The sequence below is a fragment of the Magallana gigas genome, chromosome 5 (genome assembly GCF_963853765.1).
Source record: "Magallana gigas chromosome 5, xbMagGiga1.1, whole genome shotgun sequence".
NCBI classification, from domain to species: Eukaryota; Metazoa; Mollusca; class Bivalvia; order Ostreida; family Ostreidae; genus Magallana; species Magallana gigas.
This window is the reverse complement of record NC_088857.1, coordinates 14,749,663-14,770,106: the sequence shown is the minus strand read 5'-3', so window position 1 is coordinate 14,770,106 and position 20,444 is coordinate 14,749,663. Positions and strand designations below refer to the sequence as shown.

The window sequence follows — 20,444 nt, the reverse complement described above, 5'->3', positions numbered from 1 at the left end:
TATAGGAAACATTTCCCTACCATGATAATATTAAAAACTATCGTAAATATTTCCCTACCATGATAATATTAACACTATAGTAAACATTTACCTACCTTGATAATATTCAAACTATAGTAAACATTTATCTACCATGATACATGTAATATTAAAACTATAGTAAACATTTATCTACCATGATACATGTAATATTAAAACTATAGTAAACATTTACCTAACATGATAATACAAAAACTATAGTAAACATTTACCTACCATGATAATACTAAAACTATAGTAAACATTTACCTACCATGATACATTTAATATTGAAACTATAGTATAAACATTTATCTACCATGATAATATTAAAACTATAGTAAACATTTCCCTACCATGATATATGTAACATTAAAACTATATTAAACATTTCCCTACCATGATAATATTAAAACTATAGTAAATATTTCCCCACCATGATAATATTAAAACTATAGCAAACATTTCCCTACCATGATGATATTAAAACTATAGTAAACATTTACCTACCATGATAATATTTAAACTATAGTAAACATTTCCCTACCAAGACCGAATAACGTCTGATGATTCCAGAGGCTGAGATCCGTCTTGTTTGGATTGTTCAACCAAATCACCTCCTCATCTACTGAAACCTTAGACCCTCCCTAAAACAAGATTTAGAAATTCCATGACATGTATGCAAAATCATGTCTTGTATAGTTACCATCATCAGAAAAACATTTATGCCTTTCTGTATCACCAAAATTGTTGTGTTAACAATGGGACGCACAATTCACCAGCGCAATAATGCAAAGCTAACTAGCTTTAACAATTAACTACAATATATTATGACTTGTTAATTTTTTAAGCACAAGGAATTCCTGATGGGAAATACATTTTTGATACATAAGCTAGAACTAGTGCCGCGAGCTGGCGTACGTAGATCTAACTTAAATTGTGTACCAAAAATGTTAAGAACATTATTACTCCATAACAATTTCACAATTTCGAAAATACACACACAGACAGAGAGAGAGAGAGAGAGAGAGAGAGAGAGAGAGAGAGAGAGAGAGAGAGAGAGAGAGAGAAGCATTTATTTAGCATTTATTTATGATCTAACATAGGTGTGGTTTACATTTAAAAAATCCCTGACATTTAACAATTTTGGTTTCTTTTAGACACTTTCGAAATTCACTCTGAGACTTACATCAGCCTTTCGCGAGTTGATAAAACTACAGCAATGGTAAGCATAGGATAACACCAGGTTTTGGATATTAGGAAGGTTTTCCGGATCAATCCGATCCTGAAGGTTTGTGTTGTGGAACGTCTTCAAGAACTTGAGTCTCTTTAACCCCGTTGTTGGAAGCCTCTGAAAGTTGTTCTCGGCCAGATTTCTGTAATTCAGTATTATCGGTAATTGAATTTGCTTCGGATGCCGTACAGATTTGAAATGTGAGTTTTGTTCTTTATTTTTCCATATTTATGATCTAGTGAGGTTTTCACATTACTTACAAGTCAATGAGTGATTCTAAAGATTTGAAAGCGTCATCATCTATTCCTTCTATTTCATTGAACTGCAAATCTCTGAAAAAAAAACATTGGATACAATCCTTAAACTTAAGTAATAATTTATTGATAATCATCCATCTTAGTTTTATCATTCTTTTTTTCAGATAATATTCAAGATATCAATTTTTTTTTTTACCTCTAGTAAAATTACGGATACTTCTTAAGGAGGCGGGGTAGTGAACAGATTAACCTTCATATATATACCTACTTTAAAATAATAAATGAACAAACATTTTTCGGGGGAATGAAAAATTTCTTATAATTTATGCTTGAAATTTGAATAGTTTCCTCTATCTTTATACAAAGTTCTCATTCTAAAAGAGACCAAAACAGTCTATAAATGGTCGCACCATCCAGTCCCCTTAATTAATCAAAACAAAATACCTATTACTGAACAAGCTCTGTAATTTCAACGTAATAACAAAAAAAAAAACAGAATCCCTAACCAACTAATTCGATTAAATACGTTGAATTGCATTTTCGATGATTATATCGACAAAGGAGATCTTACGCCCCAGGGATTTACAAGTAATAAGAAAAAAAATAGATTTTTAAAAAAGACTATCATTAAATGTTTTTAGAGATTGCTTCCAATTTTGGAACGATGTAGACATTTATTCTAATCACTATTACATAAGTATCATTTGCCGATTACTATCGTTTTATACAACAGCAAAAAAAAAAACCCCACAATACCGGTGAACATATTTTTTAAAGTCTTTCGAGTAGTGATGTAATGCAATCAAAGACATTTACAAACTGTTTGCAGAGGGAACTTCTACATTAATGTTTCACGATTTTACAGACCAAAATACCACACAAAGACGGAGCGTGATGTATGCCGACACCCACTTGTTTTTTATGAGTCCTCTATAACGTCAACTTACAAGTACTCTAATTTCCGCAGACCTTTGAATGCCCCACTTCCAATGTAGGGAATGTAGTTATGGGACAAGGTCAGATCCTGTAGGCGAGTAGCGTTAACAAACGGACAGCCTTCCAGTGAAGTTATCATGTTGTTGCCCAGGTTTCTATAATAAAAATTAAATATACATATATCGTTTTGAAACATGCTTGCGACTTGCACTGACCTTATGTTTACAAGCAAGTCGCACTTGGTAATTGGTAACTTACAATTGTTTCAGATTGTTACAGTGTTCCAAATCTGGAATCTTTGTTATCTTATTGGAATGCAGGTCTCTGAAAATGAAAAAATAAAAACTCATTCGTTTTTTTTTCTCTTAAAGAAGTATTACCGGGGGTATAACATTTGATAATGTTATAATACAAGTTCGAAAAAGCCAATTTCTAACTTTATAAAGTTTCAATATTTTAACAAACGATAAGAAAAAATATACATAATGTCTGGGTGTTCTAACCACCGAGTCATTTCAGTCACAACACATTGTATTGTTTAAGTGCTATATCCGACTATGGACACAAATTTAAGGATTTGAAATATTGTTTTTTAAACGTTCACTTGCTATGATACAAAATGATATTTTTAAATGTAAAGTTGACCAGCTCTCCACGTTTTTGTTAGTTAAAATAAGTTCGTTTTTCCATTAGACCTTATTAAGACTATGGCAAAAATATGGAGCACAGACCGACTCTATAAAATAAAAGGCATTGAAGTTCTAAAAATGACAATATTTAAATTATTTTTAAAAGAATTATCAGATTTGGTGTTATTTTAATTGTCCAGTAGCTTATCCGTCGATATATACTAGTAAGCATTTTACACACCTTATCCACATACCTTCTTTGCATTTGTTCTGATTGAAATTGTTATCAATCTAGACAATTTGTAAAACAAAAATTTCGATTGATTTCTGAATATTTAGAATTGTCATTGTGTAATGTACTGTGCCATAGTGTATACACATTGCATGCCAAATAATTACTTTTAAACTAGTCAGTAAAAGATCAGCCGGTGTGAAGCTACTCGTACTCACAATGTGTTCAGATTTGGGAGTGTCATACACAGTTCCCCGGGCACCTCTGCTATGCTCGCCCTATCTAGTCTGAGCAGTTCCAGACTGCGACATCCAGATACGTTAGGAAAATGTTCCAGGTCGCGGGCTTCCGATATTGTTCTAAATACAGAAAGACAGGATCTCACAAGCTGATTTATTTTCCTTGTGTTTTACTTAATTAGAGATGCTGAAACGAACCGTTAATGGCTTTTCTTGTTTCTCGATAACAGTGGTAATGAGCGTTCATTTCGGGTTTTTACCATTGGAAATGAGTTATCTTGACTTTTGAAATAAAAACGTATCCAATTTGGTTATTAGTCGTTACAAATAGGCCCCTTCAGTTTGCAGTGTCTATAACGACACGGCGAAAGCACGTGATCGATATTGGTCGCTAACACAGCGTGGGTATCAGATGCAGTTTTTATACGTTATATATCGTTTCCCATTCAAGGAAGCAACACACTTAACAAAAAAAAATTTATCATAATGCAAGCAGAACGCTTTTGAACGTCAGGTGAACATTTTATTAATGGGCACAGAAAGGTCACTTTTCGCATTCAATTTGATGTAAATACTAGTATGGCACAAGAATCTTTTCATCGTTCGAAAGTCACCATAAAACATTAAATATAAAAAGAATTATACATTATTAGAATACATGTATATTGGAAAATCACCTTATAAATACTAACTACATTTGTATATGGATTATTTTATGACTTTTTTTGATAAATCGCGTCCTTTACTAGACCAAGGTACATGTAACTCTATTTAGTGTATTATAGGTCATGAGACGTAATCAATAGTGAATTCAAAATATTAATATCATATATAACTTAATCACCACCAAACATACAAGGAAATGGACAAAAAAAAATAAAAATAAAAACCGGTATACATATACTTTGAAAAGAAAGACTGTCAATTTTGGAAGCCAAAGAAATACATTAGGTATATAGATGTGTCTGGAGATGAAAAAAATAGTTCAAGAAATGTTTTGCAGCCACTTTCATGATGCGATCAATCATACAACAAAGATATAGATTACTTATCGGGGATGAAACTATGAATAAAAAAGATATAAAAATGAGAATAAATATCTGGTTTTGCACATATAAAAGAAAATCATACAATTCTCGTAAATAAGGAAGGCCCTGGAAAGCGTTGATTCCAAACGATAAAATTGGATTGCCTCGTAGCTTGATATCCCGAAGTTTTTTATTCAACGCAAAAACGTTGCTGGGAATGAATTGAATTCGGTTGTTTTCCAGATTCCTGTCAAAGAGAGAGATAGAGAGAAAATAACATTACGTCATTATAGTAATTAAAAACAAGGAAATAAACAGGGCATACATGCAGTAAATATTTGTCCATATTGCGTATAGAACGTCATTGCAAGAATTAATCAAAACAAAGACGGGTGACGTTATTCACATCCATCATGTTACTGTAGATTTGGTTCAGGAGAAATATCACGTAGTTAACAGGAGCAGGAAAGTTATTGGGTTAATTTGTCTTAGACCGAAATCTAATTTCCGAGTGTATCACCAGACTCTTTATTGCAACGGGCTATCTATTCGTGTTCCTCTCTAGTATCGACTACTGTAGTCTAAATACGTCTCCAAATATGCTATTTTTTCTCTTTTTCATATTGGTCAAATTATTACAGTAAAACATGATTATAGCGAAAACGCTTATAAAGAATTGACGCTTACAGCGAAGTGAATGATTTTCACTCCCCTTTATTTTTTCTAGTGTTGTAAATTTGAATGATGTAACGAATTATGCTTAAAACGAAGCAATATGGCCCGTCCCTTGCACTTCGTTATAAACGTGTTTTACTGTCATGTGTCACGTGTATCTGCTTCTACCTAAGTCTGATCGTACAAAACATGTTTAATTGGCATTACCAAAAAAAAAGTATAAAAGAAGAGCACTTAAATTAAACAGAGACACTTGAGGCACAGCGAACTTACAAGTCCATAAGGTCTGGGAGGGTCATTATTCCCGGGGGGACATGGGAGAGACGGTTCCTTTGTAGTTCTCTGTCAAAACAGGAATATCGCAAGCGTTAACATAAAGCCGTATTCAGATTTGATGAAATCGATTACTTTCCTTTTTATCTTCACAAATTTAACACATGAAGAATACGATTTTCTTTCAGATTATCAATCAATTACAGTCTAAAGCCATCTATCACGAGTATCGCCTTTTTTTAAATGTAGAGAGAAATCCAATACTGGCATCACCTTATCTCAAACTTGCTTTTGAAATAATCATGTTGGATTTAAAAAAAAAATTCCTTTTGTCAGATATTAAACACTTTTTGACACCAATCGCAACCTGGCAGAGCTCGGAAAAATTCCTCGAATGCATGACACCCCCCCCCCCCCTTTTTTTTTTTTTTTTTTTTTTTTTTTTTTTTTTTTTATAAAACTTGATATAAATGCAACACGTTTTACGATCTGTTGAGAAGTGAGCAAGACTCCATTAAAATATAACACAGAAGCGATATACAGGGCTGTCTCGCCGATACTTATTTTAATGGGATACGGCTCCATTTTTTTTTTTTTATAAAATTCTAACATCCGTTAATGTTAATACATTCGAGGTGTTTAATTCTGAGCTGTGGCGGAAAGGCCCGAGAAGTTGCGATTGCTTTAGACACAGAGAAGTACATGACACGTCTCCTTGAACAAGCGCTAATTTCTACAATGAAAGTTCATCCTATACTATAAAGAGAACTTTTATTACAAAAGCAAGTCCCTGTGTTTTCTTCCCACAGTATACTCACAGACTTGTCAGTACGTTTAGTCCTTCAAATGCATGGTCTCGGATCACAGAAATCCTGTTGTCATGGATGGCTCTGTATAGAGGAAATATCATTAACTAGCATATTATTAAGCAATATGAAATCTTTTCTCTAAGGAAAAATATAAATTTGGGTAGGTCACGTGACGCCGTTTGCTGTTTGCGATTTCCTTGAATACATATGTATAGTTTTATCAAAGGCAAAACATTTGCAAGTGTAAAATGCCCGTTGTTATGCCTTTGTTGTAATTATATATATTCTTTAAGATTCTTTCTGTATCTTTTAAAACTTAAACTCTAACAATGCTATAGTGGTAAAAAAAAAACCAACAACCAATGAGGTGTGTCTGCATTCAGGGATGATACGGTTTTAGTACCGTAAGATACCTCGAACCAATTAAACCAAACATGCTTTCTCAGATTAACCATACAAATACACGACGAGAGAAAAATATCGGAAGTGATTTGTAATAGATTAGTATTATAATCGTCGCGAATGTTGACAAAATGGCCCATACCGCGAGATTCTTTATTATAATTGATTTATTGCTGATTGATTCGATATGCAAACCACTCTAGATGTGAAATGCTATTCTTGATCGTGTTAATTGATATATCGTTTAATATTTTCATTTTTTTTCATCATTCATTAGTAGATTAACATATGATTTCAACACATTTTGAAAAAAAAAATCTTATCCTTCAAAATTGTGAGTGCGTCCGTTTCCATGGAAATACCAGGGAGCGGTTACTGCTTTCCACTTTTATTCTCAAACCGTGTATTGCCTTACATGGAGAATAGGTGTGTAATTTACCAATATACTGGTGTACAGTTCTAAGACTGTCACGTGTTGAATGGTTGTATCAGTGTATTATTTCAGGTTTCATCTTTTTTAATGTTTTTTTTCACTTCAACTAATTGTCAAAATATAAAAGTGGGAGAAAACACTAATTGTCTAAACTAGGAAGTATTCCACTTTGACCTCAAAGCTCCCCAAAAAACAAACTGAATTTATAAAATTTCAATTTGCGAATCTTTATGATGAACTAAATATGGTTTTATAAGAGAGAGCACAAAATGCACACAAAATAAAAACATTATAATATCTCTTGAAAGGTTGTCAACGTTTATAACATCTCAATCACAAAGCGAAAAAAAACAACATTTTTCTTCTTTTTTTCGCACAAAGCAGAAGCCTGCAGACTTAATTTCTATTTTAAATGATTTGTCAGTTAAATAAAGTTATTTTCGGCATCAGGGTTTTTAACCATATCTTCTTTTATTCTTATCATATTACAATTTAAATCAACTTGTTTATGATATAATTACTTACAATGAACTCAGGTAGGTATTGTTGGCAAACGCAAAGTCCTCAATCTGTTGGATTTTATTGACAGAAATATCTCTGAAAGAAAACAAAATCTGATAAATAACGTCACAAGCTATACTGTTGATGATGGCTTTAATAATAAAGTACTTTTATTATCAATATTCTCAAATAACATGGAGAGAGAGAGAGAGAGAGAGAGAGAGATTATATTTAGTCGTCAGCATTTCCTTTTTCAGGAATGAATGTTATTGATTATGCTGCTATAGGATTTATTTTTTCCTACAATCGACTGTGTTATTTCGAGTGTTTTTTCTTGGTTAAAATAATTTTTATCTTTTTCCTTCTTCTGTGAACAGTATGATTAATAACGAATTAAAGCATGTTCTACTCTTTGTGTTGTGATAATTCTCCCATTACATGCTTAAATTAGCACCCATAAAAGAAAGGCATAAATCTATTTTAAAGCTATCAATCCATTTCATAGTTTCTTTTGCCATACGCTGCAACTATTTTGCATATCTGTTTCAGAAGGTGTAGGAACCGCAGAAGGAAAGAGAGAGAGAAAATAGTGATAAAGAAAAAAACTAAATTTTAAGTCTTTGCATATCATAATACTGTTGAGGGGAAAGAAACACACAAATTTATCAGACTCACAGCGCTTGCAGTCTTTGTAGCTTGGCGAGAGCTTCCCTCGGGATCTCTGTCAGATTGTTAGCATCTAGTCTTAAGAACAGCAGTCCATAAAGGCCCAGGAAAGAGTCGCTGGATATAGAGGTGATCTTGTTGGCATCCAAAAACCTTGACAACACAGATATAGTCGCATCGTTATGTGTCATTTTACCACACAAGACAACACAGATACAATCTTATAGTTACCGGTATGTGTTGCATGTAGGTTGTCATACAAAACAAAATCATTTATGTTTTTAAATAATTTGATTAATTCATCCTGCTCATCCAAAAACGTAGCGTGCAGTAACATTCATAAGGGGTTCTGTTTAAAATAAATTCTGCTTCAACAATATTGTATAGGCATTTTAGGCATTGTAATTCGAAATAATAAAGAAATCAACGGAATTAACATTGATGGTAAAGAGTGTAAGATATCCCATCGTGCTGATGATACATCTCTAAAAAAAATTGGGTTAGCATCATTATAGATGGTATACTACAAACGTTAGACTCTTTTGCAGAAATAAGTTCAAGCTTCAACATTAATTTCATGAAACAAACAAGATCAGGATTGATAGTAAAACGTTTTCTAAAAATTTATTCCACCGCTCAAGACGGAAATTTAACCAAGAAGAAGTATCTTCTGTTTTCTTGATATTTAATCTTCTGAAAATTAAGATGAAATGATACATTTAAATGATAATAACTAGCATATGATTGAAAAAATGTTTAAATCGTTTGGAAAAAAATAGAAAGCTTACCCCAATTCAAACATTTTCATTCATTAAAATCAATATCATCTCAATGATGAAACATTTAATATCAAATTAACCACACCCTCCAAATCTTTTAATATTATGTTTTGAAAATAAAACTATTTGAATTTTCGTATATTGTAAATTAAAAAAAATAATAATAACTAGACACGATCTCGTTGCGAGCAACGAGGAGGTCTTCCGTCCGATTTTTAGAAGAGGAAATGACTTTGCCTTTTATCTTCATCAACGAAACATATAAGGAAATGCAGATGTGATCTAAAAGAGCGATGGATGAAGGATTATACACCCCGTTGGATCCCCAATTTAGGGACCAGCCACATTTTATTTCATATCAAATAAGAGGTCTTTTGATTTCGATACATTTTGTGTAAAAAGTTATTTGTAACCGTTCTTGATTTATCTGGAAGAGATCGTGGGAACTGATAACAAACAAGTTTTGGTTGCAGATTGTTAATCACATTTTTTAGCGTATTTTGTTCAATATTGCTCCTTAAAATTGCTTTTTTTAAATTTTGGGACGTTGATGATAAGTTCGGACTTTTGACCCCTTAAAATCCCTTATTACATAACATAGGAGTAAACAATTTTCATGTATAGGTACATAACATTTCGATTAACATAATTGCTTCCGTAATGTATTACAAAATATTTCACAATTAAAGGTTATGATTAAAAGACTTTAGAACTCTATCGGCTCCTAATTTGAATAGCCAGCCCCTTTTTCGGGATATAAAAAGAAAGCTCTTGTCCATTTTAAACACATTTTGTTCAAAAAGTATGTAGAAATTATGTACCGTTCTCGAGATGTCTGGAAGAGATCCTTTTAAGGGCCGACCCTATAACTCCTTTTCGGGACCGGATAACAAAAAAATTATGGTTGCAAATTGTTAACGACATTATTTGGAGTATCTTTTGTTCAACATTGCTTTTCAAAATTTCTCTCCATTTTCAGATATAAAAGATCAAAATTTCGGACTGCTGGCCCCTTAAAATCCCTAAATACGTAAAAAAGGAGTAAACAACTGTCATGTATAGGTACATAACGTTACGATGAACATAATTGCTTCTATAAAGTATATAACAAAATATTTCACATTAAAAAGATATTATTAGAATACTTTAAAGCCCTTTCGGCCCTTAATTTAAAGGGCCAGCCCCTTTTCCCTAATGTCAAATGAAAGATCTTGACTTTTTAAAGTTTTTTTGTTCTATAAGTCTTAACAAAATACTTTTGAGAAAAAAGATATTCAAAGAAAACCACAAAAAAATCATGACGCTTTTTATCTCAATTTTTAAGCGCAGAAGAGCTTCGGTGTTTTTCGTCACAGAACAATGAAAATGCTTCTGTCATATCCACAAACATAGGTCTACAAACCCTGAAAATTTGAATCAAATATCTGTTTTAGTTTAGGAGAAAAACACCGGACAAGCCGACACTCTAAAAATCGTAAAAACGTCAATATTTCTAAAACGGAAATGACGTCATCAATGTAAAAAATTTCCAATAAGGTTCAGATCAATATATGTTAGTTCTGAAAGTTTAATTAAAATCATCCAAGCCGTTCCCGAGAACTCGCGTGCACAAAAATGCGTAAGAAAAAAAAAGAATAATAACTAGACACGATCTCGTTGCGAGCAACGAGGAGGTCTTCCGTCCGATTTTTAGAATATGGAATGACCTTACTCTTGATCTTCGTCAACGAAACGTATCAGGAAAAGGAGGCGGGATCTAAGAGTAATGGATGAAAGACTATCCATCCCTTTGGTGTCCCTTATTTGAAGGATCAGCTCCTTTTCATTCAGTTTAGTTAAAAGGTATTTTTGTGTACCGCTAATAAGTGTTTAGAAATTGGTTACCGTTTTTGAGATATCAGGGAAAAATCGTTTTGATATCCGGTCCTAAAACTTATTTTAGGATCCAGATAACAAACAATATATGGTTGTACATTGTTCAGCACATTATTTTGAGCATCTTTTGTTAAATACTGCTTTCCAGAACTTTCCTCTATTTCGAGATATTGAGGATCAAAGTGATGGACTTCTGGCCCCTTAAAATCCCTAATTGTATAACATAGGAGTAAATGATTGCCATGTATAGTTGAATAACGTTAGAATGAACATAATTGCTTCTATAACGTATCACAAAATATTTCACAGTAAAAAGTTATCATTAAAAGACTTTAGAGCCCCCTCAGCCCCTTATTTGAAGGGCCAGCCCCTTTTCTTGATTTCAAATGACAGCTCTTGTCAATTCAAACACATTTTGTTCAACAAGTAATTACAAATTTTTTACCGTTCTCGAGATATCTTTAAAGGGTCGTTTTAGGGGCCGACCCTGTAACTCCCTTTAATGACTGCATAACAAAGAAATTAGGGTTGCAGAATGTTAAGCTCAATATTTTGAGCATCTTTTGTTCAATATTGCTTTTCAAAATTTTCCTCCATTTTGAGATATTGAGGATCAACGTTTTGGACTTCTGGCCCCTTAAAATCCCTAATGACGTAAGGTAGGAGGAAATGATTGCCATGTGTAGGTGAATAACGTTAGAATGAACATAATTGCTTCTATAACGTATCACAAAATATTTCACAGTAAAAAGTTATCATGAAAAGACTTTAGAGCCCCCTCAGCCCCTTATTTGAAGGGCCAGCCCCACTTTCTTGATTTCAAATGAAAGCTCTTGACATTATAAAGATTTTTTGTTCTACATGTTATAACAAAATACTATCGAGGAAAGAGATATTGAAAGAAAACCACGAAAAATCACGACGCTTTTTTAACCGTAATTTTCGAGCTCGGGCGACCTTCGGCGCTTTTGGTCACAGGAAAATAAATATACCACATGTCAGATCTACAACCTTTTGTCTACAATCCCTGAAATTTTGAAATCAATATCTTAAACCGTTTAGGAGTTTACCCCTGGACAAGCCGACCCTCTGAAAATCGTTAAATTGTGAATAAATCAAAACCGGAACTGACGTCATCGGTAAAAAAAATTTCCAATAAGGTTCAGATCACTATATATCAAATCTGAAAGTTTCGTGTAAATCGGTCGAGCAGTTTCCGAGAAATCGCGTACACAAAATTTGTAAGAAAAAAAAAGAAAAATAACTAGACACGATCTCGTTGCGAGCAACGAGGAGGTCTTCCGTCCGATTTTTAGAATATGGAATGACCTTGTTCTTGATCTGCGTCAACGAAACGTATCCGGAAAAGGAGGCGGGATCTACGAGTATTGGGTGAAAAACTATATATCCCTTTAATGCCCCTTATTTAAGGGATCAGCTCCTTTTCATTCATTCTAGTTTAAGGTATTTTTGTGTACCGCTAATAAGAGTTTAGAAATTGGTTTCCGTTTTTAAGATATCTGGGAAAAATCGTTTTGATATCCGGTCCTAATACTCCTTTTAAGGTCCAGATAACAAATATTTCATGGTTGTACATTGTTAAGCACATTATTTTGAGCATCTTTTGTTTAATACTGCTTTCCAGAATTTTCCTCTATTTTGAGATATTGAGGATCACAGTTTTGGACGTCTGGTCCATTAAAATCCTTAACAACATAACATAGGAGTAAATGATTACAATATATAGGTGAATACCGTTAGAATAAAGATAATTGCTTCTATAACATATCACAAAATATTTCACAGTAAATAGTTATCATTAAAAGACTTTAGAGCCCCCTCCGCCCCTTATTTCAAGGGTCAGCCCCCTTTTCTTGATGTCATAAGAATGTTCTAGTCAATTCATACACATTTTGTGCAAGAAGTGTTTAAAAATTCTGTACCGTTCTCGAGATATCTGGAGAGGGTTGTTTTAGGGGCCGACCGTGTAAGTCCCTTTAAGGACCGCATAACAAAGAAATTATGGTTGATTATTGTTAAGCTCAATATTTTGAGCATCTTTTGTTCAATATTGCTTATCAAAATTTTCCTCCATTTTGAGATATTGAGCATCAAAATTTTGGACTTCTGACCCCTAAAAACCCCTAATTACGTAACGCATGATAAAATCGTTATACTGTTGGGCTTCATAACTGTAAGATAAACTTATTTGCTTCTATAATTTATTACGAAATATCCCTCGGTGAGGAGCTATAGATTAAAGACCTTAGACCCCTATAGGTCCCTAATTTAAGGCGCCAGCCCCTTTTTCTTGATATCAGCTAAAAGGTCTTGTAAATTTAAACTTTTTTTACATTACATGTTATATCAAAATATTTTCCAGAAAAGAGATAAACAAAGAAAAGCACAAAAATTCACGACGCTTTTCATATCTCAAATTTCAAGCCCTACCGAGCTCCGGTGTTTCTTGTGCTAAATAAACAGGAATGGTTTTGTTCAGATTAACAATCTTTTGTCTATCATCCCTGAAATTTTGAAATCAATATCATTTGTAGTTTAGGAGAACACCCTTGGACAAACCAACCCCCTAAAAATCCTTAAAATGCCAATAACTCAAGAACGGAAATGACGTCATCAACCAAAATTATTTCCGATAAGGTTCAGAACATAGTTGGTAAGATCTGAAAATTTCGTGCAAATCGGTCAAGCTATTTCTGAGATATCGCGTGCACAAAAATCCGTAAGAAAAAAAAAGAAGAAGAAGAAGAACTAGATACGATCTCGTTACGAGTAACGAGTAGGTCTTCCGTTCAATTTTTAAACGATACGATTAAGATATCAATGAAATTTCAGAATTCCCCCTCAACCACTCCCTTTCAGATAATGCATACGATTTTCAATATCCCTTGAAATGTTTAATAAAGAGTTTTGCTTTTTCAGATACAGGACATTAAAAGTTTAAGATTATAGTCCCCTATAATCCCTTTTTACATCATCAATTGGTTTGGAAATGAGTTTTACAAATTAATATTGTTACGACCAACAAGTTTCTTTCTGTAATGCATAACAAAATCTTGATCGTTTTCAAGGTATTTGTAATAGAGTTTACGAGGGTTTTGGCCCCTAATTTAATGGGCCAGTTCTTTTTTCTTGAGTTCATTCGAAAGGTCTCACTAATACTAACAATTTTGTTCTTACACTTTTCTAGAAGTGTTGTTCATATTTTAGATACAAATGATTGAATATTTTAGGGGCCAGCCCTCTAGATCCTTAATGGGGACAGACTTCTGTGTTTTGATTAATGGAAATGATTAGAATCATCAATGCAAACATTTTCTCTTCTACAATACTTAACAAAATATGTCTCCTTTTCTTGATATATTGCGTCAAAGTTTAAGTACTTTGGCCCCTAAAAATCCCTAATTACGTAATAAATGGGCGTGGCAATGATTTTACCTGATAGATATTGTTACGATCAACAACTTTGCTTCTATAATGCATTACAAAATCTTTATCGTTTTTAAGGTATGTGTAATAGAGTTTACGAGTGTCTTGGCCCCTAATTTAAGGGGCCAGCCCCTTTTTCTTGAGTTCATTCGAAAGGTCTCACGAATACTAACAATTTTTGTTCTTACACTTATCTAGAAGTGTTGTTCATATTTTAGATACAAATGATTGAATATTTTAGGGGCCAGCTTCTAGATCCTTAATTGGGACAGACATTGGTGTTTTGATAAATGGAAATGATTAGAATCATCAATGCAAACATTTTCTCTTCTATAATGCGTAACAAAATATGTCTCCTTTTCTAAATATATTGCGTCAAAGTTTAAGTACTTTGGCCCCTAAAAATCCCTAATTACGTAATAAATGGGCGTGGCAATGATTTTACCTGATAAATATTGTTACGATCAACAACTTTGCTTCTATAATGCATTACAAAATCTTTATCATTTTTAAGGTATGTGTAATAGAGTTTACGAGTGTCTTGGCCCCTAATTTAAGGGGCCAGCCCCGTTTTCTTGTTTATGTTGGAAAGAACTTTTGATTCTCTACCTTTTTTGTGATATATGTCTTAACAAAATATCAACTGTTAAAAAGATACAGATCAAAATGTATGGAAATTTTGACTTGAAATTCGTACCCAATTTTCGAGCCAAGGCGAGCTCAAAAAAATGGCGCCACTGGCGCCAAAAAACTACGTTGTGCACAACTTCAAACTATGGTCTACCTATCCTGAAAATTTCATAATTATACCTCTGATAATCTCAGAGTTTATGTCTGCACAAAATGGGTCGTAAAAACTTACAAAATCGGCCGTAAATCGGAACCGGAAGTGCCGATTTCAAAATTTCAAAAAACTTCTAGAATTATGACCTCTGGCAATCATCTGTGAAAAAATGGTCGAAATCGGCCGAATAGTTTTCGAGAAATCGCGTGCACAAAATTTGAGGAAAAAAATAATAATAATAAGAAACAGTACGAAAACTATAAGGTCTTCCGTTGGAAACGGAAGACCTTAAAAAGAATCCGAAGAATAACAATAAGGTCTTCCGTTGGAAACGGAAGACCTTAATAATAAGAAGAATAGGGAAAAAGAAACCGAACGAAAACAATAAGGTCTTCCGTTGGAAACGGAAGACCTTAATAAGGGAAACAGAAACAAAGCAATAACAAGAAGGTCTTCCGTTGGAAACGGAAGACCTTAATAAAACCGCAGTTTTTTAAATTTATAACGCCGATTGATAGAAGATAAAAGATTATTCAGATTTTATAACTGCTCTTTAAAACTGCCCTTTAATCTACTTAGACATATATATTGCTAAATCTCTATTTGAAGACGATACACAGTCAAAATGGGATTATCTGAGTTAAAAATACCTTATGAAGTATGAACAATGCAATACAAGTTGGTCAGCTATTAAAAGACAGATCAAGAAGTAAAAACTGGGTTAATGTTTATAAGTTTAACAATTCAAACCAACTTTAAAACTTAGCAAAGACTACTTAGGGTATTATCCCGATATAAAAAAAAATGCAAACAAAACATCACTGTTAAAAGATTTTTTTGGGGGGAAAAAGTTAATAAGATCAGGGACATATTATATAAATAGTGCCTGTTTGGGAGGGTAACAGTTGAAATTGACACTCCGAGAAAACCATTGTCAACCGACGCGAAGCGGAGGTTGACAATGGTTTTCGAAGGGTGTCAATTTCAACTGTTATCCTCCCAAACAGGCACTATTTATTTTGTTATACTGAATGTCTTAATTTTTATGAAAATTTTACTGCTTTCATATAGGAATAACGTGAATTCTACAGCGAACCGTACGCGCATAATTTTCGCGCATGGAACATTTTTTAATGTTACCCGTTGCTAAGTGCGTTGCAAACGCTGAGGGTAATAGAAAATATTATTAACTTATTATTAATATTATTATTAACTGCGTCTTAACCAATCAGATTTCAGTATTTAACATGAAAGTATAACAAAATATAATACCTCCCTGAGACGTAAGAAAGATGGTAGTAATCTGTGCTTATAGACAATTTTTAAAAATTTGTAATCTAATATTCTCCAATATCAAGTTCTTGTCTTCAATCAAAAGGTATGAAAAGAGAGATGATGGAATCATAAAAAAAATAATTTACTCTAAAATATCTAAACACGATATCATTAAAAAAATCCAACAATTGTTGTAAATATTTCTGGTTAATTACTTTTCTATCAATGCATTCATGACTGACTTTTTAAAAAAGAACTAGTAAAACGTGTCGAGACAAAGAGAGGCATAAAAACAATAGATGTTGAGATATTGTGTAAGCTTTACCAGGGGCAAATAGAAGTAGGGTAACATATCAATTCATTTATTGTACTAGCATCATAAAATAACAATAAAACAACAAAACAGCACTGTTATTGCTCGGCATTCAACAAAAAATGACTTCCATAGCGCTTTCATAGCGCCTCTGTCCATTTCATAAGGTTCCATTGCTGGTGCTGATGCATTAATTACACAACAAACCTCGAGAGACGAGCCTGCTGCCTGGAATGGTGTTGTCGAAGTTTATGATTGAAAAAAATGTGGATATAGGGTTCTATTTCTGAGTCATTTCAAGACCAGACGTGAACTTCATTCTTACGGTCTGGCAAAGGTTTTTCAAAGCAAGAGCATCTTAAATATATGCTTTCATTTTTTAGGAGGCTGTGTGGTCAACAAATTGACCATCGAATCTGCCGTGAACTTTGACATATCATAAGTCTTGGCCACTAACTAACACTTAATATAAAGAAAAAAATTTCAAATAATTTTTCTTTTCTTTCTTTTTTTGAGCATTTTCCTATACTTTTATACAAAACTCTTTTTCATTGGAAGGTAAACACAAATATGGCCTTCAAATAGCAACGTTCATCCAGTTATCGAAAAGCTTGTTATTTTGGGTTAAAATCCTTTTTTACGATTTCTATAAGATCCACAAGACTCATAAGTTATACTTACAGCTCGGTCAGTCTGTAGAGATTCCGGAACACGGCGCCACGGAGGGATGTTAGGTTATTGCCCATCAGGTACCTTTTACAGAAATAAAAACAAAACGGTAAAAAAGCAATTGTTTGGAAAGAGAAATATGCAAACGAATTCAAATTTCATTGAAAGCTTCATAGTTCATGTTTTTTCCTTTGTAAGGCCACTTTTTATTATCTATTTCTAATCTTTTTACTAATCCTTTAAATTGAGAATACGTTATGATTAACGTTTTGATTATATACAGTGTAGAAATGTAACATTTTATCTGCGAAAATTTATGATATGTATTTTTAACATAAGAATAAACTTTTTAATAATCCATAACGCCTATGCCCTTGTTTAATGAGAGTTGATAAATTTTGTGTTGTGTTATTGTTGTGTGTTGTTTATTTATTGGTGTTGTTTTTTGGGAGTTGATTTTAATGGCAAACCGAAAGTGAAACAGTGTTTGGACCTAAGCACAAATCATCACCGCTAGCAAGACTTAGTTCTCGAAAATAATCGATAAATTCGCTGTAATGAATTCTGAAGCATGTTTTTCAAGGAAAGTTATTTATAAATACCGTGAAAATAGTCAGATTTTAAATGGTAGGAACAATTTAGATATTTTTTGTAGTGGTATGTATTCCTACACTAGAGATTACTATATAGTCTCGTTCAACCAGACGATCGGTGGTTTCCGTAAATTTTCGACAAGCAGAGAATCTCTCTTGCTTGTCGGAGATTAACGGAGAAAGCCGAGCGTCTGGTTGAACGAAACTAGAGTCCAGTATTGCTTGGATCCATACAATTTTTCAGAAATATTTCGATTACTGATACATACATGTACCTTGATAGAATAAAGAGTATCTTTCAATATTACACGACATGATTTATATGAGTTTTATCGGAATTCTTTTCGGTAAAGTCCGAGTATTCATATTATAAAAAAAGTGCGTAATTCAAATACATACAATCATGTATAACCAGAGACTTAAATATTTATGTCTCTGGTATAAGAAACTACTTGCCCTGCAAAATAACGTATCGTTGATTCTAAAATAAATAATAATCGATAAAATCAAAAAATCAACTTCCGTCAGTACTTCAGTACTTTGATTGTTTGTGTCGTTGTTTGTTTGTTGTTGACTTACAGGGATTCCAGTTGATACAAAGACTGAAAGGCCGTCTCAGAGATACTGCTGATTCCATTACCCGCCAGTCGTCTACAAATAATCAACAGGTAATGATTACAACGCGTTATTACTGCGGGGTTCTCTTCTTATGTGAAGTTTAAAAAGTGTTCTGCCATTTGATGAAAAATAGAAATGACTAAAATCTGCAATGTTTTTCTAAGCTTGTTATTATTACAAGCATTCTTATTATTAGATTAGACAAAAATAAAGTAACGTCAAAAATTCATTTTGCATTACTTTCAAACAAATCGAAAGACTGAAAATCATTTATCAGTTCTGAAATATTTTAAGGGATGGCAATCTCTAATCGGTTAACCGATTACTCGGTCGGAACGATGAAAACCGGTTACAAAATCAGTAATTGGTTAGTCGTATAAAATAAAAAATAAAGTGTATTTTAACGCAAATTGAAAATAAATTTTTATTTTATTGCCTTTCGAGACTACTATCTAATCAAATTAAATTGGTGACCGTTAAGGCCCCAAGGCTGAGCTCGTGGGGGGAAATTTGTCAGCAGGTGTTAATTATAAACACTTTTAAAACAACAAGTCACTGCCTTGTCTGTTCAGCTTTTCAAATATCATTAATGATGATACCAATAATACTGCTGAGTACCGTTACAATTATTATTATTGTATCTACGGTCAGTGTTATTATTTTACCGTTTTTCCTTCACACGACACCAAATTATTACCTGTACATAGAAAGTGCAGTTGTCTATTGCGGATACATATATGTTGCATCTATATATACTATCCGAAAGGATGATCATTTCAAATGGAGATCTATAACTAATATTGGGTAGACTTTGTTTTCAGAAGTCGAACTGACTGCGAAACAGCGACATCTATTTCTTGACTGTTTGCTCGTTGTTAAAGATTTCTTTTGGAAAATTATTATGAAATATAATTTTTGTATTATATTTTGATATATACACAAACAGAATATTCCTTTCATGCTTTATGTGTTATTTTACATGTATGACAATTATTAAAAAATAATAATACCATGTCAAAAATCTGTGTATTTTGATACGAATAACCGGTTAATCGGTCGGAACGAATTGCGATTAACCGACTAGCAATTCTGCAATCGATTGCCATCCCTAATTATATTTTTGAAGATTTTTCTTTGGTATGAAACTATGGCATTTATCATTATTATGCTGAAAATGAACTAAATATAATAAATATGCACATCTTCATGCTATCGTAAGTCCAAAGTCATTATTCATAAGTGTAAATAGGCGTTTTATAGACATTAACACATCTTAGAAATACATATTTAGTTTAGAGTATTTTTCCTTTGGCGATAATATTATGAGTCGGTCTTTTGATATTTCGACTTTACGGAAAAGTGAATCCAACAGGCACAAACTACGAGGTCAGAATGGTTTTTTTATTTGTCAATTATATCTTTGAATTTATCTAATAGAATGGCTACATTTGATATATTATTTCCTATGGGACAAACAAAGTTCACCTTGAATATCTATTTATCAATAATATACTTTGAAACGAGACATAAAGTGAGCGATATTGATCAAAATGCACAGTGACAATGATACCATACTCTATAAAATGTTCATGCAAGAATACATATCATAGTGTTCGACGGTGCTTTTTATGCATACAAACCCATCTGTGCTGTAGATATTATTAAAAAGGGGGAAAAGCCTTTTGATTTAATGTTTTGATCATATATCTATTAATAAAGAGATTGCATCTGCTGTCCTTTGGGTACACATGCACTTCTA

General features: G+C 32.9%; 1 protein-coding gene across 3 annotated transcripts in view; it reads right to left on the bottom strand.

The window, feature by feature from the left end:
- The window catches only part of LOC105324984 (leucine-rich repeat-containing G-protein coupled receptor 5-like), a 36,712-nt gene that overhangs the window by 4,597 nt on the left and 11,671 nt on the right, over positions 1–20,444 (bottom strand). For all 3 annotated transcript variants that reach the window (XM_066083501.1, XM_066083502.1, NM_001305348.1), the window contains 13 exon segments: positions 18,647–18,718; positions 17,487–17,558; positions 8,342–8,485; positions 7,691–7,762; positions 6,340–6,411; positions 5,522–5,590; positions 4,677–4,820; positions 3,525–3,665; positions 2,704–2,769; positions 2,457–2,600; positions 1,513–1,584; positions 1,208–1,394; positions 566–665 (listed from right to left, as the gene is read on the bottom strand). In XM_066083501.1, coding sequence (XP_065939573.1) covers positions 566–665; positions 1,208–1,394; positions 1,513–1,584; positions 2,457–2,600; positions 2,704–2,769; positions 3,525–3,665; positions 4,677–4,820; positions 5,522–5,590; positions 6,340–6,411; positions 7,691–7,762; positions 8,342–8,485; positions 17,487–17,558; positions 18,647–18,718 — 1,355 coding nt within the window.